At 39.3% G+C, this 26993-nt stretch overlaps 4 protein-coding genes across 5 annotated transcripts in view; 3 read left to right on the top strand and 1 right to left on the bottom strand.

The window, feature by feature from the left end:
• The first annotated feature begins 312 nt into the window (after positions 1-312).
• On the top strand, positions 313-14006 carry LOC145490044 (uncharacterized). The gene is made up of 2 exons (XM_081469141.1): positions 313-7989; positions 13935-14006. The coding sequence occupies exon 1, from the start codon at positions 2748-2750 to the stop codon at positions 3915-3917; it is 1170 nt and encodes a 389-aa protein (XP_081325267.1). The 5' UTR covers positions 313-2747; the 3' UTR covers positions 3918-7989; positions 13935-14006.
• A 1006-nt stretch (positions 14007-15012) lies between these two features.
• Positions 15013-17723, bottom strand: LOC145490045 (uncharacterized). The gene has a single exon (XM_081469142.1). It carries the CDS (start codon positions 16693-16695, stop codon positions 15874-15876), a length of 822 nt encoding a protein of 273 aa, XP_081325268.1. The 5' UTR covers positions 16696-17723; the 3' UTR covers positions 15013-15873.
• A 2048-nt stretch (positions 17724-19771) lies between these two features.
• On the top strand, positions 19772-26008 carry LOC145490046 (uncharacterized). Its single transcript, XM_081469143.1, has 2 exons — positions 19772-21308; positions 23655-26008. Exons 1-2 carry the CDS (start codon positions 21226-21228, stop codon positions 23953-23955), a joined length of 384 nt encoding a protein of 127 aa, XP_081325269.1. The 5' UTR covers positions 19772-21225; the 3' UTR covers positions 23956-26008.
• Positions 26009-26785: 777 nt separating this feature from the next.
• Positions 26786-26993, top strand: part of LOC145490039 (small G protein signaling modulator 3-like) — a 60988-nt gene continuing 60780 nt past the window's right edge. The window contains exon 1 of one of the 2 annotated variants that reach the window (XM_081469135.1): positions 26786-26986. In XM_081469135.1, coding sequence (XP_081325261.1) covers positions 26911-26986 — 76 coding nt within the window. In that variant the 5' untranslated portion in view covers positions 26786-26910. The remainder of the gene's footprint in view (positions 26987-26993) is intronic. The other variant, XM_081469133.1, reaches the window with a different exon arrangement.

The raw sequence follows: 26993 nt of genomic DNA, 5'->3' as shown, positions 1-26993 counted from the left end.
AACATACTGTGCAAAGAAAAGCGAATATTCATGACCTTGTTACGGGTCAATAAACACTTTGTGATGCCAATAGTCACATAGCACAATCAAAGACAAGAATACTATTATAAGGCTGCGCTCTTAAACACTTACGAATCATTATAATCGTGTCAAAGATTTAAATAATGCACTTTTCTAACCTTTTACTGCAATAAAAATAAGAAACAGACCGCGGAGAAAACCACGTTATTTCACGCTGAAATCCATGATAACTTCGATGTTGCGTCACGTAGGTAGAAAATTGCATCATGGGATACTATTCGATCGTTGTCTGGGCGGACGGCATAGGCGGGAAAATGGCAGTCACGTGATCGTCTGAAACTTCCTCGAGAAGCGACAAAAGTCTAGGTGCTTTTGATCTTTTTAAAACCCGTTGCAATTTATTTATTCACCGTCAGCTCGTTTCGTTGACTTGTGCCTTTCGTTTGAGTAGTTTATGTCAGCTTTTCTCTTCAAGGTTGATCAAAGAATGGCATCGGCCAATAACAAGGCTAAAGAGGCGTGGAATATTTGGCGGTAACCCACGTGGCTGCATTCAACGGGGTTCTTTCATTTGATTGCTGAAGACTCGGCATGAGATAAAACCGTTATGTGATGTTTTTGAGTGCGATATCGTGAATATCTCGCTAGTGACGTAATTGTCATTGATCGTTGTATATACTAACTGCGGCGCCTAAAGGCGTGCGAAGAAAATTATTATTTACTGGCAGGTGGATATTTGACGGTATATTACCCGAAAGCATTATATAGCGCATATTCTCAACACATCTCTCCACGCTGCTTTTCTGAATTATATTGTTCTTGAAGCTTCATAGTTCTTCTTAGCGGGTGTTTAAAATTAACTTTACGTCGTATCTTTTCCACTCTTTAAAAACTAATTGCCTTTCTGTGAGATAACGGCTATCCCATTGTTTTATGAGCCTTGGCGGTTCTAAAATGCAATTTTTAAGACTTGTCACTTACTCGTCACTGAAAAACAGGGTAAGTCTTTGATCAAGCTGGTTACACATATCGTCTTAAAAAGAATTCTGTTGAAAAGTTTTTTTTTCCTTTTTTCTTGGATTTCTTTATTGGTTATTTCAAGAACGTTTTACACGCTAGCTCGACGGGAGGGTAAAACATCAAGAAAAGATGTGGAAAAATTATCGTAATGGCACAGTTTTCGTGAATTGTTTTATTAATTCTTGACGTTCCTTGGTGTAGAACATGCTGCAGCTGATATCAATGAACACCCACGAGTTATTCGACGCAAAAATGTCTTTGTTCGGCCGTAAATTAAGCCACAAACAAAGAAATCATCATGTTCTAGCGATAATTTCCACGCCGGCTCTTGACACGTTCACTAATTTTGTTTTGGTAGAGAGAAGAATACGCGAGCAGTCAAACTTAACAGGAGGTAACTTGTCATCTTCATGTAGCGTCGAGTGATGTTTTCAGTTTTGTTCATAATTCAAAATAGTTCTTCCGAAAATAGCCGGGAAGATTTTATCTCAGTTTGAACTCTGTTTGGGGGAAATTTTTTTTTTAGGATTGGAATGTTGACTTAAGTCATAAATCTTGAACCTCTCCTATGTCTTATCGCTGCTATCTATTGCTCGTCTCATCTCTTTAGGCTCATGCCGTGCCAACAAACTATAGTATTCGATGCGGCTCCTTTTCTAAACTTTTCAGTTGTTTCATTAAATTGTAAATTATCAGTTCTGATTCCTGCCGAGAAAGTGCATTAACGTTAAATCTTCATCTTTCTTTTTGCCCAGCAACGCCGGCGAGGATGGTAAAAATAAGGACACATCACTCGAAAAAAAAAATAGAAAAAAGAATTGTGTATTACGATTTTTTTTTCTCTCCAAGGGTGATGTGACTTTCTCAGTGGCCCACGTTTTAAACACGCCCTTTTAAGCTCTCCAGGTTATTCTGGTTTTTCGGTCGAAAACTGTTGCCTTGCAGGATGTTTAGAACCCACGCCAGAGCTAGTTGTTTTGATTCAACAAAGTTTTAAAGGAAAGTGATTTTCTTGTCACTCTATACGATGGTTAAGGCATCAGAGGGATATTAAAAACAAACGAAATAAAAAACCCTGGCGTCCTGAAGTCTCGCGCACTGGCATAAAAACAATCAGCTTTGTCCTTTTGAACTCCTGACAGTTTCCCTTCAACCAAGTGCCTACAAACAAAACCAACGCTGCTTTTCCAAACTACAGTAATTGCGCAAATGTTCCGGAAATTGCGGCTCAGTTTGCACGCAACTAAATATTTTAAAATGCACTGAGTGACAGATCTTGAGAGTTGTGGGTTTGTGATTTTCCTTGGCTCAAAACATAGCGTAAACAATCACATCATCAGGTGGCAAGCTATGAAAGCCCTAGTCTCGATTTTCTATGTCAATATTTTTAGAAGTGATGCATCCGTCTCGTGACTGTGTGAAATGTTGTCTGATGAGTCATTAGTGTGTGAGATTTTTTGCCAAGCAACCCGTTTCCGCTCTTATCAACCAACGTGTGGTCTGAGCTGTGCTCGGTTATGGATTGTTTGTAAATAAATAACAATTTGACACAAAAGCTCTACTTATCTTGAAAAAACAAACAATGCCGGTGGTCCATAAATAAAAGTCCCAGGTCAGTTCGACAGTTGCCTCAGTTCTGCACACTGTGTCGTGAACACCTCTTGACTGTCATTCCAGTTAACTCACGCATTCTGATCTCAAGCGACATGTTTCCGTCACACCGTAGCTGTTACGCTTCGCCCTACTTGTGCCAGCCATCTTTTCACCCCGCTCTGCCAAGCTATGCCTCAGCGTTTTACCCACAGTGGGGTCGCGCGGGCTTCACCCTCAACTGTCATGGCGCTGGGATATTTTTCCGTGAACAGGAGCCCCTCCCAAAGCCGCCATACTCTTATGTGGCCCTCATCTCGATGGCTATCAAGCAAGCGCCCAACGAGAAAATTACCTTGAGTGGGATTTATCAGTTTATCACGGAAAACTTCCCATACTATCGCCTCAACAAGCGCGGCTGGCAGAACAGCATTCGTCACAACTTGTCGTTGAACAAATGCTTCGTGAAGATCCCTCGCGAGCGTTCGGACCCTGGCAAAGGATGTTACTGGAGTCTGGATCCGTCTTACGAGGAAATGTTCGAAGAGGGAAACTTCCGAAGAAGGCGAAGAAGACAGAGGAATTACCGCGGAAAAGAAGACGAAGACGACGACGAAGATGAAGAGAACAGCAGCGCTACGGAAATTAGCGCAAAATCGAAGACAAACGAAGTCGTACAGGTTGATCACCTCGCTAAAAACGCACTCGAGCAGGATGCAGGGCACAAGAGTAGTGATTCAACAACGGCCAAAGAATGTCGCTCGGTAGAGAGCCCTATCGAAGAATCTTTTGCAGACGATGCGAACGTAAATAAAACGGAGAAAGCTGAGGTATCGTCCCTCAACGAACTGCCTCAAGAAACAGGCGTCCTAGATGTAGTTCATCCCTTTAGCATTGACAATATTCTAGGGAAAAAGCAAACGAGAGAAAGGGGCGCACAATTCGTGAACGAAGCTTGTTCATTAATCGAGAACAGTGCATTAGGAAAGATACGTGCACAGAGCATTACTAGCGTGCAGACAGTGGGTTCAGATGTGGGAAAGATAACAGATGCCGTGAATATTCCTGCAACAAGATTCAGTGTTACTGCAGAGCCAGCTTTCAGCAATCCAGTGCAGGGATTCTGTAACGCCTGCACAACCTTAAACCGCAACAATACAGGGATAAATTCGGCTTCCCTAACGGCCTCTTATGGCTCATACTGGACCGTGCCTACCTCACCGCACTCGAGCTTGTGCCCTCAATGTAACTGTGCTAATTGTCGTCCTCTTGGCTATGCAGTTTGAAACACCGAGACATTTTAAGTACGTGATAACAGGCTAGAAATGAACGAGAGAGCTTAAGAGTTTTATTTTACTTCGTGCCCTGCGGTTATAAGCACTTTTTACAAAGGCATGAGAACATGTATTGGGCCGCCAGCGGAAGACATTAAATAACTGGATCAGCTTCGGTTACTAAATGTCCATAATTGCCTCTAAACCAAATTTTACAGTCTGTTTTATTCTATTATTAATTGCACAAGTTCGTTCGCTGAGATATTTAAGACACGAGTAGATGTAAGAATTGCATGTAAAAATTGTCGTTTAGTGCTGGCTGAGGAAAATTTTCCGAAGCGCGATCTTGTATGACCGAGAGTTAAGTTTGGTTTAGCGAGGAAAATAGGTTACAATTAAGAAGATCACATTAGTTCATTGTATTGTGGATAGAATAATAAAATGATAAAATCTAAAACACTGATTTATCTTGGCCTTTAATAGGTATACTTCGCTCTTGAGAAGGCTTGAGTGCTAAACAGAAAATACAAGAATAGGTTTCAGTGAATGATAAATGTCACGAACATTTAATTCTGCGTTTACAAAGACACGTAGCAGATATATAGTTCTAACATTATTTCCAGACGAACTGTTGAAAAATGGCTTGCCTTTGGGCCAAATCTTCCTTTCAAACGATGCGATTTCGAAGGAAAACTATTTTTTATTTTCTCAAAAACTATTTGAGGCGTGTCACGGGACCTTTAGCCCGAACGACCGCAGTGGGTTTTCCTTACAATAATATCTTGCAATCCTATCAACTCTATTCGTCTGTATTGCGCGATTTAGCTACAGAATAAACATTTTTCTTTGCTATTTGTGAACCTTTCGTGTGTGCTGTAAATATTGATATGGTGACGAATAAACAAATAACTCTCCCTGTTTTCAAGAAATATTGTTGAAGGAAAGTCGAGTTAAGTAAACACACCAATGACTTTTCTGACTTTATTTTGACACGAAGCGCAAAAACTTCAACAATTCTTCATTCACAAAGACGCGAACCAGGGGAAGGCATTTCAACATTATACATACAGGGCTAGCATACTGTTTACTTCTGCCATTTCCGGTGCCCAGAATTGTTATTTCAGGAACTAAATCAAGGAACGAAATTACGTTTTTACAGTTTGTCTGCCGCTTTTCCTAAGCACGAGTAAATAGCTCGGTAATTTTAGAAGGAGACTTTTCTTCGTGTTCCCGCATTCCCTCGACGAATGCGTCCTGACTTTATCACGTCGGTTCGTAAACATTTCAATTCAGACAACAGAGTCAACAATTGCTCAAAAAGACAGCATTTAGCAAAGCGGTTTAGCACGGTTTGTAAAGACTGTAAACGTTGCAGTTGTTATTTTAGCTGTCGGCTGCTTTTACCAGCTTCTGTGTTTCGCTCTATCAAAGTTTTGAACTCCCGTGGTCGCACCAGCTTGATAAAAGAATCACAGCAGGGATGAAACCTTGAATGAAAAGGTCTAAACGAGATTGTCAGCTGTATCTTTGGAGTCGTTGTTCACCCACGACACCTGTTTATAGCTATTTTATCAAAATTGTCAACCAAGAATCGACTAGAGACAAAAGAAATCGTTTAAACGCCCAGGTATGTCATTTTGACCTTTGATTAATTCTTTCTTTGAAAACAATCGACCAACTAATGGAAGAAGAAAAAAAAATCGAAATCTGCGGAACAATCCGCTTATCAGGGTAAAATCCTTGTGAAAACAAGGGATATATTGTGTATTATCTAGGGGTTTGTGAAAACAGTAAAAACAGCTTCAGTGGCCGACACCGAGCAGCAAGAGTTTCCTACACGAGCGCCAGCGTTTCTCTAGGGCTGTGGAAAATGCACGCTATCCAGCAAACCAAGTACTGTTCGTGGTTTTGGGTCAGGTTTAATTCCACTCTGTCTGATAGGTGTTAGAATTTGTTTTGCTATACCGCGAGGTCAAATATAAATCTCTGCCTTTGTGTATAATGTGTTTGTGGAGGAGTCATTTAGCAAGTAAGCTTCTTAAAGATTACGAAATATCGTCTGAACCGCGTCATAAATTTACTTCACCATTTTTAACATTTTATTTCAAGCAATTTTGCGTTTTTTCTGCCCACGGCAGCCTGCTTTATTAAGGAGAACTCTCTTGGTTCTTTAAGACTTTTTACATAGTGCCATTAAATTTTCCTGTTCTTTGTAAGTTTTAGGCACTCTCAACGCTGTGCAGTGAGTTTTTTTTCCGGTCATATTCAAAGCCATGGGGGAAGTGAATCGGGCAAACGGTGCGAGCAGCTATCTTCTATTTGAACTTTCGTTTGCGGTAATTTCAGCCTTTCTGACTTTCTTACGCCCTCGATTATTTGTGTGTCTTTGCAGGTATTTCCAAATCAGTCTACTGCGAATATGGTAAACGATTTACGACTAAAGTTTTCTTTAACATGTATTCTCAAGACAAGCAGCGATTTGTTCGAGAATGGGTTGAAACATTTGCAGTAGCTTTCCTCTATGAAGAAGCCTGCCTCAGCTCACAGTCATGGCTTCATTTGAATATCTTTTCATTTGTTTTACTAGAGATAAAATAGACGCTATACCTGCCAAAGTTAAAATACTGTAGAGATTTAAGAAGATTAAATCAGTGAACTGTGAATGTGTTCAATTCTCAGTATTAAAATGTCTTTATGCTGTGAGCATCGCGTCAGGAATTTTTGTTTGTGACTTCATGATGAAACGAGAAGCGTAGAAGTGACATTTCTTCAAAATATGTCAAACTTGAAAGGGAATTCTTTCAGTTAAAAAATTAAGAAACTGTGTATTGCCTGCAGCTTCATTTGTATCAATGTGTTCATTTCATATGTTTATTTTGTATAGTTCTTTGTAGTGCTGTTCCATTTAACGAGGTTATCGGTCGATGGAGGTAGCCGAAAGCCAAACAGAATCGTAATTACCCATAGTCCGAGCTTGATTGGGCTACAGTTAGAATCATGACTGTTTAAACTGGCTTCGTTCTTCTACAAAAACGCTTACTGTAAACTGTTGTGTGATCCATGCTTACTTGCTACAATGTTACACCGCTACAAACGTGCTCAGAATTTAGAAAATTACGAAACAGTTCATAACTGGAACTAATGAACTGCACTGAAAAAGCTCGCGTGTATCACCCAGACAAAAACACGATTAAAGCATAAAGTTGTTGTAATCTGACTACAAAACTTGTAACTATTAATTTACTTGAGAAGCTCTTCTAGAAAAGCCATTAGAAAAATATTAGTGAATTCCCTGCGAACAAAACCGAGCGGAGAAATGGGTTCTTCAGTATTGGGAAGCGTGTTTTGTCGACGCCGTAAACGAATTGGGTTCTCAACGTAATTAACTCATGAGATACGTGGAAAACAACTTGGACTGACCGACATCTTGCCGTGAACTGAGATACATTCCTAGGACTAGGGATTCTGTTCTTTCCTACCTCAGAGTCTTGGCTAAATGTCTGACTTGTGCGCAGTCAAAAACCTTGCAGTGGTCTTCCCCACAACTTGTAAATTATTTTACTCGGCTTACATTTCTGCGATTACCTCGAAATTCCTGTTAGCCTGACCGCAAAGTAAATCAGTATATTAAAATCTGTTGAAGTCAAAGCATATAAAATTCCCGTTTCGGGAGCCAAACTGTATGCATGGAAAACAAATTCGCAAAGTTGGCCAACCGAATGTGTATGCTTAAATCATTGTAACCTGAGGTTGTCAAAGAGTAACTAAATAAGTTTGTTTAACAAACTTGTGATCTTATCGTAGTTATTCAGTAAAGGTAACAGTGTTTTTTCAACAAATATCGTGTTCAAATACAGCTGACTAACCTGTGTACACCTTGGTCCGTTTTGTCTGTTTTTAAGTTTGCACTACTCGCATTTATTGTTTGGTGGTGTTTGCAGCATATTTTTTATCTTATCAAATCGTTTCAGTCCTGAGTTTGTTATCGGTGGGTTGGTTTCCTTGTGGACTTCCTCATGTCCTTTGTGGTTTAAAGTGAGACCACCCATGCAAAAGCGACTGCAATGAGTGAAACCTTCCCTTGGTAAGCATATTGTTTATTCATCAATGGACAAATGACTTGAGCTCTATACTCGTAATTTTCAAGAAGCCTTGCTGTTCGATACCGAAACTTTGCCTCTTCTCTGATTTTACCAATGCGTTTGATAGAGTGTACATAGTATTTTTTAATCGAATATTGAAACACGTTTTCCCGTTCGCGAACGTCTTTTCAGTCTGTTAACCCATCGCGTATCTTACTGGAGTAGATTCTGCTCGACAAGCAATGTGTTAGGAAGTTTATTCTATTTAACTGAGTAAACACAAGTTCGAAACTGTTTGAGTGATTCGGTGTTTAAAATTGACGGAATGTCTTTTAGGCCTCGTCTTGTCGCTGTTTACAAGGAAAAGGGCGTGGTTGTGACTCAGCTAAGACCAAAGAATATACGTCAAAATATGCACTTAAACATGAAATATGAGAGAACGGCTTAGATGACATATTTGTAAAGCCTTTTTCACCAAGTTGGCTCAAGAAAATAGCGTAGAATTCCTTGTGATTTTATTTTTAATTACCTTCTTTAACATGGTCGTGTCCATTAAAATTGTCCTCTGGGCTTGAAAAGAAATCTCGTTTGCCCCCTGAAGTTGTATAAAGTAGATTTTAAACGAATTCTTTACCAGTCAATTATATCGGAACCAATGCGTTAAATCCACAAAATATTTCTGAGTCTTCAGCTGCAGTGCGAGACAAGCGGGGAACGAGCGCGAATTACAAAACGTCTCACGCGATAGGGACAGAGCCACCTCGCGAGATTTCAGTGTTCGTAACATCGAATTAGATCAAGGAGGCCAAAATTGTCGTAAATGGCTAAAACAACTTTGTAATCTTGATGTTAAGGAAGACCTATTATTCCGAAATACCTTTGTTACTATCAGAGAATTTAAATCAATTTTGCATACGCGTGAAAGTAATATGTGTCAAAAACACGCGTGGCAGAAGCCAACAAAGTGTCGTAGCAGCACGCGATCTTTTCTTTACGGAGAAAATCTCATTGTGACGGGGAAAAAACACTCTAGATCTTTTTGATAATTCATGTTCCATCAGCATAATAAAAGGCAGCACAGCTAAGTTCCTATTGTGAGTTCTTCCTGCTCGGCTCCATTCCGTCTCGAGCCTTTTTCTGGTGAAGAAAGCAAGAAAGAACATTAAGGCAGCTTTTCTTTCCTCTTGGTGAGAGCTCTTCTTTGCTATTATCTCCAATATCTTCCTGAGATGATCGCGCAGCTTGATGCCTCTATTTTCTGATAAAACCCATGGATAATTGCCAGTCTGTATTATTGTAATAAAACAGTAGGAAGACGCAATCGTATTTTTGTTTAAGAACAAAAGCTCTTTATAAACCGTCTCCATCTTGGCGCTAGGGCGCTCAGAATTTTTCCTCTTCTTTATATTCTTGTCAAATTGGTGCCAGGGAGAAGATTGAAAACCATCGCTACCGGCCCTTGTTTCTTTAAATGTTCTCGCACGTTTATTTCCACGGTTTTGCTTAAATTGAAAGATCTGTACGAACTTTGTCACGATTCATTAAGCACTCGATGTGAAATTATAACGCTTTTTGAGAGAATTAAATCAGACATTTGGAGTTCGTAAATTTTTTTTAAATTAAACCCTCATGCTGTTTTAACTAGTTTGGCTATCCAGCTGAAAATCTTTAATAAATTTTATGTTTTCTTTTATTCCATTATCCAACTCTAGGTGATGTAATTGTTTCGAACTGCCTTTCTCGTTCAATTTTAATCAAAAGGAAATGATCTTCTTTTAGATAGGCCTGTCGATGTTAATCACAGTCGCGGTAACTAATAGAAGTGAAAAGAACCTTCTATCTGAAGTCAAAGATCTCAAACTAGACCACAAAATTTGTAGTTAAAATTTGATCAACACATCATAAAAGAAAAACAAATTCAAAACTGTTTTGGGAAAGCGAGAAAGTCAGTTTGTATTTTCTTTGGCAAATGGGTCAGTGCAATTTCTGTAGAAAGGAACTGCAGTTGATCAATCTGTCTTATAAACATCGAAGCCACCAAAGTTGATGTAAGACGTTCATCTAATAAGGTCTTGAATCTGCGCCAGAACAGTAAAGCCAATTTAATCAGTTCAAGCTTTAAAGCTTTGAGTATTTTGTTTACGTAGAAGTGGTAAGGTCTCTCAGGACTTTCAAACACACAGTTAAACCGCAAGGTAAACAAAACTGGCTGCCTTGAAAAGCCCTTTAAATTGCCCTTCATGTGCTAAATAATAGGATTAAAAAGGCAAGATTATCTCTTATTGAAAGATTAAGAATCCTTTTTTTCATTAAAATGAAGAGTTAAGAAGGAAGGAAGGAAGAAGAGAGCAAGGAGATACTTTAAACAAACGACATCGATCATTCAGTTGGTTAATCCTTTTCCATTCAACACTCACTGTGTTATCCTCATCTTGCTTAGTTGGAAGGTTTCCTAATCATTAAACCTCCTAAGGGTTTGTTTACACAATGTTTTCCCCATTTTATCCCTGGTGGGTTTATTAATTCCGGCGACACAGCGAGCGGAATAAATCCGCATTTTTTTCCTATTACACCGTGCTCATGTTTTCGAAGCCAGCCATTGTTTCCTGTAGTGTAATTCACACGAAAAGCAGCTCTTCACACGCCTTTAACCCTCGTCTGGGAACAACTTATGTTGGGTTCCATCGCGTTCGGTTTTTGTTGGGTTCACGACTTAATTTCCGTCATGTTGACATTTGTTGGGTTCTACGACTTATGTGGGGTTTATCATTTTAGTCTAAGACGGCAACAGTTTAGTTTACGACACGAACTTTGATCTCGCTTTTAATTCCGAAATTGTCGCCCTTGCTTTTCTGTTGTACTGCACCATAAAACTATCTATGACCAACTATAGCAGTCCTTTAGATAGCCGGCTCGTTTTGGCTCGAGCAGTTTGGATAAGAAAAGTACCAGAACAAAATAAATCTGATGTCCGATTAGGCTGTTAGCCGTTCTCAAAGGACAATCTGAGATTACACCGTGTGACATCTCTTCGTCTTTTCAGGAAAGGCATACGCCCTTAGTAACGCTCTGTGTCGTTAGGGTGCAGAAACAAATAATAACAACGGAAAAATGCCACAATCATCAGTTTGTAACCTCAAAACAAGGGCACAGTTTCGTCGTGAAGGGAAAACGAAAATAATTGCTTTGATCTTTGATTTAAAATGCTGGAATCTTCGCTTGGTGAATTTCAGCAGCAATCAGAAATTATGTTTTGAAGCATGCAGTTTTTAATCCATGTCAATCTCTCGTAATGATCATAAAAAATGCGGGGAGTGTTTTTCTCGCACAGAAACGGATTAATGTAGCTAATGAGTGTTTATCAACAGTTTTTGCCCTGGGAAAATGCTTGCGAGAAAGGAACTCTTGAACGGTATTAGCTGTATTATGTGCAATACGGTTGTCGCGTTCTATCCTGAGGGGCGAAGTGAGCTGTCTAATACCATTTAAAACGGCGGGGAATGAAGTAACGAAACAGCTTACAGTCTGGGAGCCTTTTGCAGCCTCTCTTGATCGCACAAACGCTATTAGATTACAAACGGCCTTATCCTGTTCACACCAAGCTAACAAATAGCTTAACAGTTAAATTAACCTTAGTTTACTTTGAAGAAGTTATGTCATGATTTAAAAGTCAGATTTTTGCGGTGTAAAAATTCTTTTGATCGAATTAACTAGCTTTAAAATAATATCCGTCACAAAGGTAAAAAACGTCGGAACACATCGATAGGAATTACGAGCGACTAAGTCAAAAATGGAGAATAAAGATGAGAAATTAATTAAATTGTGCGAGTCGCATGATTGTCTAAGATATGGTCACAAACTCAAAACGAGAGAAGAAAAAAGCTAAGGGACCTGTTTATCAATCAGCGAAGATTTAGCACGGCTTGTAAGCAGTAACAAGGGAGTGAAAAAAAAGAAAAAAAAAAAAAACAGGGAGTGAAAACGTCTTACCGTGAAGCAGGACTAAGTGGAAAACAATACGAAGATATTTACAAAACGTTTTAGCTGAACAAAAACCTTTGAAGTTGGACCGTTTCTGATGCATTCAGTTCAATCCACAGGCCTTCTCCACGACTGTGTTTTATTTTGTTTTCATTTCTCTTCTTTGTTTGACAAGTATGGGGTATAGTTAGCTAAACAACAACAACAACAACAACAATTGAAGAAAGCAGCTCCTTTGTCAACAATGAGTAGGTTACATCCAACAAGTTGCCAAATAAGTTGCCCTGCAAGGAGAGGTACCACAATTCAACGCCCATGAACATGAAATCCGGCTAAATAATGGTAAGAACTCACTGCTAATAAAGAAACACGTTGCCTTCTCAGTTTCCTCTCTTTTAAGAGCCAACATCATTCTAATTTGTATAGTTCATGCTGGTCTTTCCCACTCTTCATTTTCCTAATCAGATATCATTCCGAGATTCACCTATACCTTCCTTAGACTGGCTGGCTTATTTTACCTTGTCACAATACTCACTTTCAAAGTGCAAACTCTATAACATGTCTCATCTTAACTGGAATCCCTAAAGAACCCAGACGAACTGGAATATCTTCAAGACGACTGAAAGGAATTTCATGTAAACGAAGTGTGGGACCAACTTGCATAATATGGAGGCGAAAAAAACAACAACAACAACAACAACAACGAAAATACCAGGAGAATGCTCAAAAGCTTCCGAAGCACCGTTTTTGTTTTTTTGTTTTTTGTTTATAAATTATAAATTATATAAATTTAATAATACTGGTGGAATCTTGGTGTGCGGAATGAAAGGACAACTTAACTAATGAAGGAATCATTTTCATTTGGAAAGTCAAAGTGCAGGGAAAGAGGAAATACCTTGTTTAGATACTTATACTCATAACGTGATATCGTCTTTGTCGTCTGATTCAACTCAGCCGACTGTAGATCCCGGCCGAGATAAAAAAAAAATAAGACACGCGAGAATGTAGTCTTTTTTCGATTGCATGGTTATTCTTATAACATAAAATAAACACATCACAAAAATATCCTCTTGAAAAGTTGAATTAAATTGCCAAATAGCAATAAAGCTACGAAATGGCATGCATCAAGATTTGATCGAATACTAATTTAAAATGAAATTCCATTTAAGCACATTTCAACGCTGCAAATTACCACCCTTTTGTACAGAATAGATTTCAAATGTCGAGAAATGTCAAAGTTGTATTGTTCTCGCTGCTTAAAATAGTTCCAAAGAACGTGCCCCCGATAATCGATCGTTGTTCATTTTTGCACTCATTTAACAACTTATTCATTACGGAAAGTCCTGCCAAGTAATTAGCGAAATTAAACAACTCTTTCATATCTCTCAGCCAAAACGAAGACACGAGCCTCTCAAAATATTTACAAGTTTGATGGATCTGTCCTCTTGAAATATCGGTTTGCAGTTCGCAGACACAGACTTAAGATGGTATTATATGAAACAACTTTGGTTCGGTCACTTGAGCTTTCGATGCGACAGTGTTTTAACAAGTTTGTACAGTTTTAGTAGCAAACTATGTTATTCGTTTTTGCAATAGAAAATCGACTTTTAAATAAAGTCAGTTCACCGATAATGAGTAAAAACACCAGCGAACTGTCGACAGCGAGTCTGAACCACGGAAGGAATTTGAAGAACACATTATATCTGCTATTGATAGCAGCATACGACTGTTTTGGTTTTGTCCCAAACTGTTCTACCGATCAGATGATATGAGATAAGGTGTGAAATCAAGGAAATTGCTTAATTTTTGCGACACATCTGCGGAGATAACTGCTTTTCCAGTCAACCGCGCGTCTCCGATCATTTTACTACATAAACAGTAATTTTCCTCCTCGAAAAGCAACTTCTATAACCCCATTGACTTGACACCGATTTGCACAAGTAATTATTTTCAACTTTCTCCTTAGCGTTGCCCAACTCAAGTACCTGATTATTGCAGGCGAAAACACCCTGACTGAAAAATGAATTCTCCCGAGCAAAATTCTAAAACTGCATGGAAACTGGGTAAGAGAATCTGATGTTGATCTTGAAATGTGAGTAGCTAATGTAGGACTTGTCAATGTGACGGTCTCCTAATGTTGTAGCGGGCTTCCCTTTTGTAATGAAGCTTAATGGAACACACAGTCAAAACAAGATAACAAGGGGAACATTCTAACTTTTTAACCGTTAATTTGTTAGGATTTGCGGTAAAAGAAAGAACTGTTACTATCTAGTGTCTAAGGAAACCTACAATCTACTCTTTAAATCGCGTTTCAAAGGGAAACAAAGCCCTACGCGCGGCCATTTATTTTTCACTTCAGTATCTTACCATCTCAAATTGGATCATGAATATCAGTACTTTACATCACCGCAAAGAAACAGTACAATTTCGCCTCGTTCAACTGAAAAACGTTTAAAATCGAATGCAAATCGAATTGAACTAAGCCGCGAAAATGCAGAGTTTTGTTTTTAGTTCGCAGGTATGCAATAAACAAGGTTCGCGTGGCCTGCCTGAGAATGCATACAGTCCCTTCGCTAAGCTCGCTTACCAGCCGCTGTTTCGGGAAATGAGCCCGCGCTCACCAACGCGGACCCAAGAGAGCGGCGGAAATCGAGCCTATCCCTTCGCATGCATACTGCTAAATCAATGCTAAAACCTCCGGTACGCTCCGAGAAGATGAAGATTACTGAGAAGGCTGTAAAAAGAATTAGTTTATCTTTAGAATAGCTACGATTTGAAATTTGTTTGTAGGTATTTCGTAAAACAAAGGCATCTCTGTGTTGTGTCTAAAATTTGTGTTTTCTAGGTCGACACCTAAGGAATCGTCTTTATAGCGGGCTACTCCAACCCCTTTGCAGATTTTTATAGTTCCTGCAATGTTTCTACATTTGTTGTTTTGTTCGGCAATGAAAATCAGGGACGATTAATTTGCATCTCTGTAAATTCAACTAATAAACGCTTCAACAAATAACTCAAAAGAACGGTAAAGGTAACATTTGGTAGCTAAGTAGCGTTTTTTATTTTTACATAACTGAGGACAGTGTAGTGCAATTAAATTACCATAAAACAGACTGATTTTACATTTATTTCAGTTGCTTATCATTATAGAGTAAATAATGAGTGTGTTTTGAAAGTTTCTGTGACGAATCTTTGTATTTTCTGCTATTGTTATGTCGCGCTATCCGTAAAGTTTCGTTTCAGATATTTCGGTATTCTTTGGCGGTGATTTGTGTTGTAGTTATTTTGTTTACTTTTTCAATCTGCCACACATTATAGATAACTCATGAACAACCATTTGATTGTAAAATATTTTGTTTAACTCGAGCAGAGATACGAGGATGTCGAAGCTATTCTAAATAAATAGGATCCCATTGCAAGAAGGCCCTCGACTGCCGAGTGCTTTGATGACAACCACTATTCGAACTAAAACCAAAATCTGCCTCTTCTGACCGCAATTCCCACTCATTTACGACAATATATTAACCAGAAATTGTGAACACGTCAACACAAGGTTTAATAACACGGTACTGACTTTCCTAATAAAAGTGTTCCCAATCGGGAGAGAGGCCAAATGTCCGAAACTAATAATAACATTAAGCTGTCTAAACAAGAAGTTTTTAAGTCTGACTTGCTGTCTCGGTATGCAGAGCTATTTATCAGTTTAAAAAGTGGTATTTATTCTGGCTACTGCTTGTTCTGGAATCTGTCTGTCTCGATCGTGTTTTCAAAGAAACGAGAAGCCATAATTACTTCACCGTTCGCACTCATCACCGGCTGACTAGACAGTCACTGCTCATCTCGATCAGTTCTTTCCATTTTCTTTCAATAAAAGTAAACTGTTCTAGTTCCCGAGTTGAATGTAAGACTCATCGGTTAAGGAGACTCTCGATGCTGAATTTCAAACCACAAGCTGGCGAATTGCGTTTTGCACCGAGAACACTCTGATTGATAGCCGTGGTTAGCTTCTGCTCGCCGGGGTAGGTAGAGTGTCTTTGTTGTGAAAAACATCGTCCTTGTCCAGTCATTACGCTTGACAACTCCGAAGAATTTACACGATAAAGCTCATTGTCGGAAGTCTTTAGCTTCCTGTCTTCGTTTTCGGTACGAGACTTTGTGCCGTCAGCTTTCTGTGCATCTTTCTCTGCAGTTCGTTCGTCTTCCCTGGTTGGGTTTGTCGATATTTCGTCCTGTGGGTCTCTCGCTTGCCCGGTGTGTTTTGGCCTGCGCTTTCTTCTCCAAAATCGTCCTTCTTCAAACATTTCCTCAAAGGACGAATCTAGCGCCCAGTAACAGCCTTTTCCTGGATCTGATTTGTCTCGGGGAATTTTCACAAAGCATTTGTTTAGCGAGAGATTGTGTCTGATGCTGTTTTGCCAGCCTCTTCTGCTCTGCTGGTAGTACGGAAAATTCAGCATAATAAATTGGTAAATCCCGCTCAATGTGACTTTTTTCTCGGGGGAGCTCTTGATAGCCATGGATATGAGAGCCACGTACGAATACGGAGGCTTTGGAAGCATTTCAGCACATCCATACAACCCAAATCCCGAACCGTAATTCGAATAACAGCAGCTTGAATTGTAAAAACAACACGAGCACAGCGCCTCGGGGGCTTGCTGTTGAAATCTCTGGGTTGGCATAGCTAGTGGTGTGTACGGAGCAAATCTCATCGGAGCGAATGTACTGTACATGTCGAAGTCCGGGCAGTGAAGCTCACTTCTCGTCTCCTGGTTTTGCGCTCACTCGGTCGCGTAACGCAAATTTTCTTTGTGGTATTTCAGCGGATATGGGCTCGGGAACGCCCTTAGACCACCCAAGCTAGCTCTGTCCTCAGACCGGTGTCGTACTGTTTGTTTACAGTACACGTTTAAGTGTTTTTAAGACCACACAGCAAACAGTTGAAGTTAGTAGGGCTATTGTTTTATGCATGGACGGTAGTTTGAGCTCGGATTAGCAAATTTGTGATTATTTGCTCAAATTCCTATCACTGATAGTGCGAAAATTTGCATTCTTAAACGACGCTCTCAATTCAACCAACTCGCTGTCCAGTCATAAACCCATCGTGCCGAGAATGTGCTTCTTTGACTCGTGTTCTGTCGAAAACATCATCTGCCCGATCGAAAAGCCATTTTATGGGCCTTGCTCCATTATCTCTGGTCTGCAGATGGATAAATATTTACACGGGAAGTTTGTTTTAAGTCATTTGTAAGCATTTAAGGCTCGTTTCATTTCTTTGTTTAGTTTGGCGCCGCGAAAAATGTAAACTCCAGCAAATCTTCTTATGGCAATCACCAAATCTCCGTCTTAGTGTGTGAACGTTTAAGTCTTGTCTTAGCGCGCAAGAAAATACCACAATCTTTATTTCTGCCATGGTCAATCTTCGCTTTCTTTTGGTTCGTTTGGCAGAAATGAGAGGTTAGGAAATGAACTCGACAATTAAATTAGACCAATTTGATATTTGCGATCTGTTTGATAGCGTTTGGCGCCATGAAGTTGGTTTGAATAGAGAAACATTTGTGCCAGGCCGCAGAACTATGTTAGATTAGATTAGAATATTGCTATTTGTATGAGTTTAGTATCTTATTGAGGTTTTGATTATGATCCAGATAAGTCGGAAGTCAATAAGACTTGGTATGGCGGCCCTATATAGCAGATTGCGATGGTTCTCGCCTTACGATTTTTCCTGTAATACTAGTCAATTGTGCAAAAAAAAACAAAAAAAAAACCACCTAGCTTGTTTTCTCAACTGGCTCGGTGGGAAATCACGAACGGAGAAGCGTGAGAACCCGGATAGTTTTAAAGCAGGATATTTACACTCAAAATCACCCACGCTGATACAAGAGTGAAAACATCGCGTTCGTGCGTGTTTTCAGTCAGCACTTCATGGAGTCTGGTCTCACATCACGAAAATCAGCGACTAGTAAAAGCCATATTTCTTCACTTTTCTGTCGAGGTGAACAGCTTTTTCGTGCCGATAATTTGAAAAGCTGTTTTCATAAACTCGATTTGCCTTTCAGAGGTCGCGCAAAAACACGACCTTTTCGAAGTCAAGTGTTTTAATTAAACAATAAATAAACTGTCGGCAACTTTGGTTCGTCTTCGGTGAAGACAGCTTTTTATGGAGCTTAACAGATCGGGGAACTTCAAACGACCTTTGTCCGCCATAAATAGGATTGATTGAATGTGGGAAAAGAATGATTATTTTAAACGAGTGCACAATGATTGTTGAGTTTGTTTTTATAACAAACGTTTCTCAATTTCCTCAAGACGTGTTTGAGCGTGTGAAAGATAACACGCTTGCCATTCACAGCCAGGTTACTTGACACTTCATTAACGAGAAGGAAATTGTTAATCTGTTATGGCGCCTCTTTTTGCGCGGAAACAAAAATTGTTCTCAACTAACTATTTTTCCAGTTTGCGCGGCCGGCGCGCTATTTTCGCCCGGTTGTCCTGAGTTAGCACTGGCCATTTAATAAAGTTTTTAAACTTCGAAACGCGACTGCTCAAAACGACTGTATCAGTATAGAATCTTAGCGACACCATTCTGTAGTACTTGTCGAGGCACATCTTGTAACTCTGTTGGAAACAAGCTAAGTACCACCCAAGAAATACATTCTTTAAGACTTTTGTGCACATTCGAACTCCGTGATAAGGGCAAAAATTAGTGTGTGACGCGTGAAAAGCAACTGAAAGACATGAATTCGTTGCGTGAAACGGGATTACAATCCTCCCTTTGCTACCTTTACGAACACCGATACTAATACCTTACATAGCCGGCTGCCAGCAACTGAACAGTTAGTTCTGTTTGCACCAATTCGGAATCTATTGTTACCCTCAGGAAAGGAAAATGTTTTGTAGATAGCTTTTGATATTTAAACGAAGGGACGACGGACCGGTTAGCTCAGTTGGTAGAGCGTCGGACTACCGTGCGGGAGGTCTCGGGTTCGAGCCCCAGACCCGGACCAACACTCAGGGTCTTAAAATAACTGAGGAGAATATGCTGCCTTTGCAATGACATCTGCAAATGGTTAGATATTCTAGTCTTCTCGGATAAGGACGATAAACCGTAGGCCCCCCTCATCTTCACTGTTATAGTCAACAGGGGACGTTAAAGGACCCGTGCGCTCATCGTAAAGAGCAGGGCACGAAGTTCCTGGTGTTGTGGTCTGGTCTTTGCCCATTGTGCTGTTGAAATGCTCGGAGACATTAGTTGATAAAGCTACTCTACAATCCGAGGGTAAATAAACTATACTACTACTAAGGGTAAATGTTGCGCCAAAATCAGCTCCCATTTATCATGGATTGTGAGAAGGAGAACTTGGAGTTGCTAGTTGACCTGGATCGATAACCTGCGTTGGTCGGGGTATTGTGGTTAGGGTAGGAGGTTAGTGATGACAATGGCCCATATGTTCTACTGTACTGAGTTCTGAGTTTCTTACAGTTTAGACCAATATACAACATTAGTATATTCTCAGCTCCGACTATTGCATTTCTAGCTCTCTGATTGGCTCAAAAACTCCGACTATGAGCCATTAGTCGGAGTTTTACCTTATATGGAAAACAGTGCGCCAAGTTTAAAAATTTTCCGCTCTGTAAAATTGTTGAAATAAAAATCGGCGGCAAAAACCCGATTAAGAATATACTAAAACAATTATTCCATTCGACCTTGTTGGATATGAAGTGATCATAACCAACTCGCGCTACGCGCTCGTTGGTTATTTATCACTTCATATCCAACGCGGTTTCATGGAATAATTGTTAATTAGCCTCCATTTGGCCATGATTTGGCGCGCGAATATGCACGGATATTATAAAATAATAAAATAAAATAAAGTAAAGTAAAATAAAATAGCGACAACAAACCACTGGAAAGATGCCGTAAACTCCAAGCGCTCAATTCTAGGTTAATGAAAAGTCTAAAAATAAATCTGGATAAAAAGAGAAAGAAACTTCAGAAGCTTGATTGAGTGGCTTCCTGATGGAATGGCGTTTTAAAGATCTAGTTTAGGTTAGGCTAACAAGAGCGGGGCGTTTACGGTTATTGACTATCATCAATTAGAGTGAGTTGTGTAAGTGTTTCCATATGTAAAATAAGGAGTTGCGCCAAATTGGACTGCAGGTACGGCTTTACTGAGGGGTTATCCTCGAAGACCCAGGAACAGATATTCAGGTCAGGAGGACGTCAAACAGGGAAATTGATGCGATGGAGAAATCCCCTTGTCACTGAAATTGCTCTCTGGCACCAGCCCGAAAAGCATGACTTAAGGGCGATCAACTGAGCTCTTGATCAACCATTCGTGTAAGAGAATCACGAAAGTAGCGCGATAGATGCTGGCTTAAGATTGGGCACAATTTTTTTTGGGCCCAATTAGAGAGGCTTCGTCTCAGGGCCGCGGTGCTTCCTAGGGGATATCTTGTAAACTTGAACTCGTTGTTCGCATCGCTTTCGCCTAGTTGACTTACTCCTGACTACTGAGTATCTGCCCTTGGGTCCCCAAGGATAATGTAGGATAGATTTATCCTGAATTTCCGACGGGCGAGAGTGTGGGGAAGGGAAAGGGGGAGAAGGAAAAGAAAGAAAAGAAAAGTGTCAACTGAGGCTTTCTCTTTAGAAGGTCTGAAACTCAAGTTAGGAAAGATGGGCATAAGTCTTTAACGCTCAGCCCACCTACTAATTAAATATTCTGAGAGATGCAGTGGATTAATCGGTAGCGCACTGAACTTTGAATCGGAGCTGCCCTGGTTACGAGTCTGCCGAGCTCAATGTTCTTGAGCGAGATACAATTCTCTCTCCTCCCAGGAATGTAAATAGGTGACTTGTTAGAGAAGCCTGACCAAGCTGAGAAGTAATCTTTGATCAAGATCAATGGACTTCCGACTATGTTACAAACTGATTCACTTACTGTGGTGATAAGGCTTAATATAAGACTATTTCTGAACTGTGATAAGCTTCTGTTCTGAAATATTATGAGCCGTATATGTAATAAACCAAACATCAGCCAAGTGAAACATTTTGGATCAGTCAAATTTGAGTGGGACAGTTGCGCCAAAAATTTTCTGTATTTCACCTGCAAAGTTAATTAAATTTTCCCCTGAACATTTTCCGTGAACATTCTGACAACGCAAATCTTTCCCAGAGTTCTTCGCGAGCTTGTAGCCACAGCAACAACGATGTCATGTTTCATTGGTTCTAACATGACACCAGAAGCTACTTTCAGAACATGGCCGCTTTTAGGATATCGAAGAGTTTGCGACCCAAGTGTTGCTTGATATCAGCAGGTTTACGCAGTTCTCAGTTACCGAGGTAAGCTAAGGTGGTAAAACCTATTTTAGCTCTCCGAGGGTACGTTCATTTTTTTGCCCATATTTACACCAAGGTTTATTATCGATGTATATGTTGGTTATGTAATGAGAAGGACAGTAGCTGTCCTCGTTCGCGAAAATTACATTTACAGTATTTCGAGGTGCATTTCTGGCGGATTCGGGCCGCCTAGGTTCTCCAGTAAATGTGCGATCCCACCTATATCGGCCCAACTACGATCCCACCGACAATGGGGGACAAAAGCACTTGGGACACTGATTTAATTCCATTATGCACCAGTCATTTGAAACCCCCGTGCCTCCCCCCCCCCCACCTCATGCAGTGAAAGCCCCGTCGTGCGAGTGAACTCCCCTGCCCTCTAAACATGAAGCACATTTCATTAAATAGATTACAGTGGAACGTCGATTTAATGAACCTCTATTTAACGAAGTCCTCAATATAACAAACGATATTCTATGTCCCGGCCAAAGTTATAATAAAATGTATGGAATAGAACCTCGATATAACAAACCTCGATATAACGAATTCTTCGATTTAACGAACATAACCTTGAAGCCCAAACGTAAAATCTACCTTGATATAGCAAATTACAATGTCATCACGTGACAGAAGATAAACGCTGAACAGATCAACAGTCAACAAATCCTTGTAATCCTTACAGCATAACCTCTATGTTGCAACATTTTTAAATCGCTACTCTGAAAGTGTCATTCTTTTGTAAACAAAAGCTGCACATCCGCTTAAAAGTGAAAATAATTGATATTGAAAGCCACCACGCTTTATGAATTGCATCTCAAAATGCAGCACTTCTGGGTGACGAAAATTATATTGAATTGCGTGACAGAAGTCACCTGTGTTACAAATCAATCATTAACTATGACCTTGATATAACGAACATTTTGGTCGTTTCCCCTCAAATTTGTTATATCGAGGTTTTTGATGTAACGAACCCTCGATTTAAAGAACAAATTTGGTTAGTCCCCAGCGACTTTGTTAAATCGAGGTTCTACTGTATAATTTTTTTTGACAACTGGAACTTTCACAGGATTTTTTTCATGCCACTGAAGTCAAGTCAAAGCATTTGTTCAGCCTCCTTGCTTCCATGTTTTCTGCAAACATGCAAGTTAAACCCAGTCTTCTAAAAGAGGTCATAAATCCCTGCCAAACCCCCGCTCATCCTGCACTGTATAGCGAAGCTGTGAAAAAAGGTGCATTACCAGACTACTGGGGAACCTAAATTGAGTGAAAAGGAGGTAAAAACCCCCGGTTTGCCCCGGGTTTCTTCCAGTAGGGGAATGCAGGGGTTTCAAATGACTAGTGCATTAATTATCTGTTGTGTTTCACAACTGGAGTTTGAAAAAGCACTGCTATCCTTTCAAAAACCCAATACAGTGTAGCTCAGAAATTACAGGTACGTGTGTCCAACATTTTAGGTGTGGTGGGGGTGAGGGGAGGGGGCTGAGCAAGTGTAGTTGGATTGACGTGTGACTGTTTGTTTGGCAGTTGTGAAGAAGCATCACAAGTGCAAATTTGTCCCAAGACATTTGTCCATGATAGTAGATAAGAATATTATTTACATTAGAAAGCTATGTCAGAAGGGATGTGGGCTGTACTGAGGGTTGTACAGGGGTATTGAGGGTTGTGCATTGAGGGTTTTAGCCCAGGTTGTCTCTTGCACAGTTCAGGAACTGAGAAAAATAGCAAATCACAGATCTCAGATATCAAAATTTCATTTCCCCAAATCATGACAGTAAGCTAGTAGGGTCCCCTTTTTAAGAATCCAGGTGCTCTTATACTAGAAAGAGTGTTTGAAGAAAGCAAAATTGTGAAAGACTGAGTTAAGGCTTCATATTGGCCTTCTGCTTCATCTAAAAGGAGATCTGGTGATGAGATTATGCCTCCAATGCACTGTGAGATGTGTTTCTTGCCTAAAACCCTGGCATGAGATTGAGTTCAATGGGTCAGGCTCAAAGCCAGACGCCAGCCTAAATTTGGTGTCCCTCACATTTAAATATTTAAAATATTTATTAATTATTGATCAATATTATTACTAGAACACTGGTATGTGCATTGTAATTTTGCTTAGGTATGAATAGATCTTTTTAGCTTGGGCAGTTTGTTTTCTCATTACAGACCACGTGATATTTTCTAGAGAATTGTTCGCTATCCATTCAAAAATCGTTCATTCATATAAATGTGACTATTTAACAATTTGAAATCAAGAATTTTCAGAAGTATCATCACATGGTCTGAAAGGGGCAACATGCTGCCCAAGCTAAAAAGGTTTATTCTACTTCAATGAATGCATTGACTCCATTTCCATTATAGCCTACAAGCTGCTCATAGGACATACTGTAGCCCGGCCAAAGGAACCTCAGAATCATACAAAGATCTCAAAGACAAGCCTATACGTTTCTCTACATCAAAGGCACGGCGTCTGACACTTAACCAAACCCTGGGAGATATGAATAAGAAGACATCAAATAGACCCATATACATAGGTTTCATAACCATGGTCATCTTGACTTATATTATTTTCTTTTTACCTGCTTCTAAAGAAGAAGTAGAAGAATGGGAGCTTCTTGAGGATGCAGAGATTTCAAAACAACAGGACATTAAAAGACAGTGACAAGAGAGTGATGTATGCTAATTTGTACAGCATAAACTGTTTCCAAGAAGTTCATGTTTCCAAGGCAGGCACAAGGCTTGGTCATGAGAATCAATGATCATACAGCCTTATACTCAATGCAGCCTTAAATGCTGTATTCCACTCAAAAACTACCCCATTTATAGACATAATAAATTTGTTTGACAAGCGACTGTAAAAATTTAAAGAATTCATGAGAGTTCTCAACTTGTTCAGCCCATTCCTCTCATACTCTGGTATTATGGTATTCAAGTATGAACGTGTCCTGCAGAAGCAAGATACAACCAGATTCTCAAATGTAATGTTATGGGCAGACAAACTTTCAATAGTTTTCACAACCATGGCGGCAAAGCAGAGGACAGCATTGAAAAAATAATTATTTTACATTCTCCTGAAGATTTTTGCAAATCCTTTGATCCATTGTGGGTGTCTACCAGTGTTTGAACTATTCTGCATAGCAGTTGTTTCCAAAAGCACTCAGAGGAAATGCAACTGCAAATGAGTGCTAAAAAATAAGGAAAAGGGGGTGGGGCCCACTTCTCCCCATTTTTTGCTCACCCTAGGTGCGCTTGTTCGCTTGCTCCCTTGCTGCTTGCTTGATCTCCCTGCCTGGGAAATAGAAAGGAAACGTCTACTATGCAGGCTATTCTTCACTAGATAATAAAAAAACCTTCAGTTTAAATCTGAAATATAACAATTTACTGCACATGGTGGCCCATGTTCTCCAGCAAACATACAATTTATTTGGTCATATCAAGGCGTTGTTTGTCACAGGATGGGCTAGAAATGGACCAAGATTCATAACAACAGTACATAGCAATTGTTCTGCTGATTAAACCTTTTTGGGGGGGGGGGGGGAATGTTGTTCCTTTCATTATCGTGGTGTGCATAAATCATCTCTACATAATGATGTGTTAGGCAACCATTTACTCCATAACTTTACTACACCAGGTATTCTTTATCTCTGGACTTCAGCTTGTTCTAATTTTAATTTTTTAGTTCTGAGATAAAGGAACACTGGGTTTAAATCATAGCAGAAAAATCTTCAAAACAAGTTTTAACTATTTGCTATATTTTTAGCGACTAAAGTTAGACTTTGATGTATGTTTAACAAACCATGGCATTGGTATGTCTGTTAGATATATCAGAGCACAGTCACAATTTCTTTGTTTCTTTTTTTCAACTAGATGAATTATTAAGCCTTTGAGACCCTGGTCATTTATAATGTGTTCATAACTTATTAATTCTTATACTTGTGGTACCTTGCCAGCCTGACCAGTAGTGCGCACCTTTCATTTCCTGTGGTATCTCCTGGTGTTTCTTTGTTATCCTGTGGTCCATATCCAAAATGTTTCCATATGTTTTTGAATTTTTATGGTTATGCTGTCCAATTGAATCATTCCAAGCTTGGTTAACTTTCTAATTTTGTTGTGATCTATAAAAGGGTCACAACATTCTTTAATTAATATAATATTTGATATGATATAAAATAATTAATATGAAATTGTGTGTTAATTAAGGCAGAAGCCAACATAAAAGTGTGATGTACTGTATTTTTTCGATTAAACGCCCCTGGTTTTTGTTTAAACTTGACTTGCAGATCAGGTGTTTATTGACTTTTGCAGTTTATTTGAACCTGGAGTTTATTAGAGTTCTTATTCATTTTTTTTAGAACTTTAAAATATCTTATAATTATACCTAAGGCTTACTATATCTGGACTATAAATTCCTTGAGGGTCTTATTTATGAACCTACATGGGAGACCTGCCGTTTGTTCGAGAACCGGTGTTTAATCGAGAAAATATGGTAACTTGAATGTGTTTGAGATTGTGTGATGTAACTGAAGGTTTACAAAATTATAGCATATTACTGTCAGCAACAGGAAATGCTTTTATGTTTATAATTTTCTTTTTCTTTATAAAATTTTGAAATATATAAACTATGTATTATCCTTCAATTTCCTTTAGGAAATAACTTGGAAACTTTTTTTGTTTTTCAAAGACTTAATGAAGCATCTCAAAATTGCAATTGTTTACTTTCTGACTAATTTTGACATGTTTTCTTGGTTTCTGACAACAATTTTTAACTGGACCATTATTATGATAATTTGACGATCACGATGGAGACAGGGTGTTACAAAAAGCCTTTCCTTTTTACTTCCCATTTGTCCTAGCCATCTGTTTTAAAGAAACAACACTCACTTTAAAATATTTCTCTGAAAACTTTTACACCTTCCTATATTCATAACCATTGTAAACCCCCAGAAATGGTCCCTTATGAGTTTCTTACTCACCAAGTCACAAAAATTTATCTGATAGATGCCACCAGCAAATATTGTAATTTTTCGTCGGTGTTTTATCAGGATAATCAACAGATGAGTTACACCATTTCTGTTTTCTTAATTAATAACAGTACATGCAAAATTTCAGCATGCTGATTGGCTGAGAGCATGTCAGTTTTAATCCTGAGAAGTGCAGAAAGTTGAAACTGAGGGCAGAAAGTTGAAATTGAGTGTAGAAAGTTGAAATTTAATTGCGTGTATATTATTAACAAGTAATCAAATGATTTTTTTCTCGTGCAATTTGGAATAAATAGTCACTCTTTACTTTTCAAAGACTACAAACTGCACTTGCCCTATGGGCTTGTGCCATTTGTTTTACAGTTTTGAAAAATTTAGTTGTGCTTATTTATTCCAAATTACACTCGAAATTATTTAATTTCCTATCCTAATTCGTGAAGTTTTCTTCTTGATCCTCTTCTGTGCTTTGGCCACGTAAACACAGTGAAAATCTGTTTTTCTTCGCGGGAAAATATGATTGGCTGGAGTTGATGACGTCACGGAAGTGTTCAATCTAAGCGCCGCCATTTTGAACATGGTTGTGTTTTGGTCTCTTGTGTATTGTCAAAGGCCTGTATTTTGCAAAGTTTCTCCTAGAAATGGAGTTGGCCAGGCAGGTGTTTAGTGGCAGCGAACGAAAATCATCCGAAGGATACAGCATGTATAGCATAAAAGGTAGGTT

Source organism: Orbicella franksi, chromosome 6 (genome assembly GCF_964199315.1).
Source record: "Orbicella franksi chromosome 6, jaOrbFran1.1, whole genome shotgun sequence".
Lineage (NCBI taxonomy): Eukaryota > Metazoa > Cnidaria > Anthozoa > Scleractinia > Merulinidae > Orbicella > Orbicella franksi.
The sequence above is the reverse complement of the archived record's forward strand: the minus strand, read 5'-3'. Positions and strand labels throughout refer to the sequence as shown.

Excerpts from the sequence above, each read along its gene's own strand:
- LOC145490046 (XM_081469143.1), top strand. The coding sequence starts at position 21,226 with ATGGCCGCTTTTAGGATATCGAAGAGTTTGCGACCCAAGTGTTGCTTG. Across the intron at positions 21,309-23,654 it reads CGCAGTTCTCAGTTACCGAG|CCTACAAGCTGCTCATAGGA; the intron begins GTAAGCTAAGGT and ends TTTCCATTATAG.
- LOC145490045 (XM_081469142.1), bottom strand. The coding sequence starts at position 16,695 with ATGTACAGTACATTCGCTCCGATGAGATTTGCTCCGTACACACCACTA.
- LOC145490044 (XM_081469141.1), top strand. The coding sequence starts at position 2,748 with ATGTTTCCGTCACACCGTAGCTGTTACGCTTCGCCCTACTTGTGCCAG.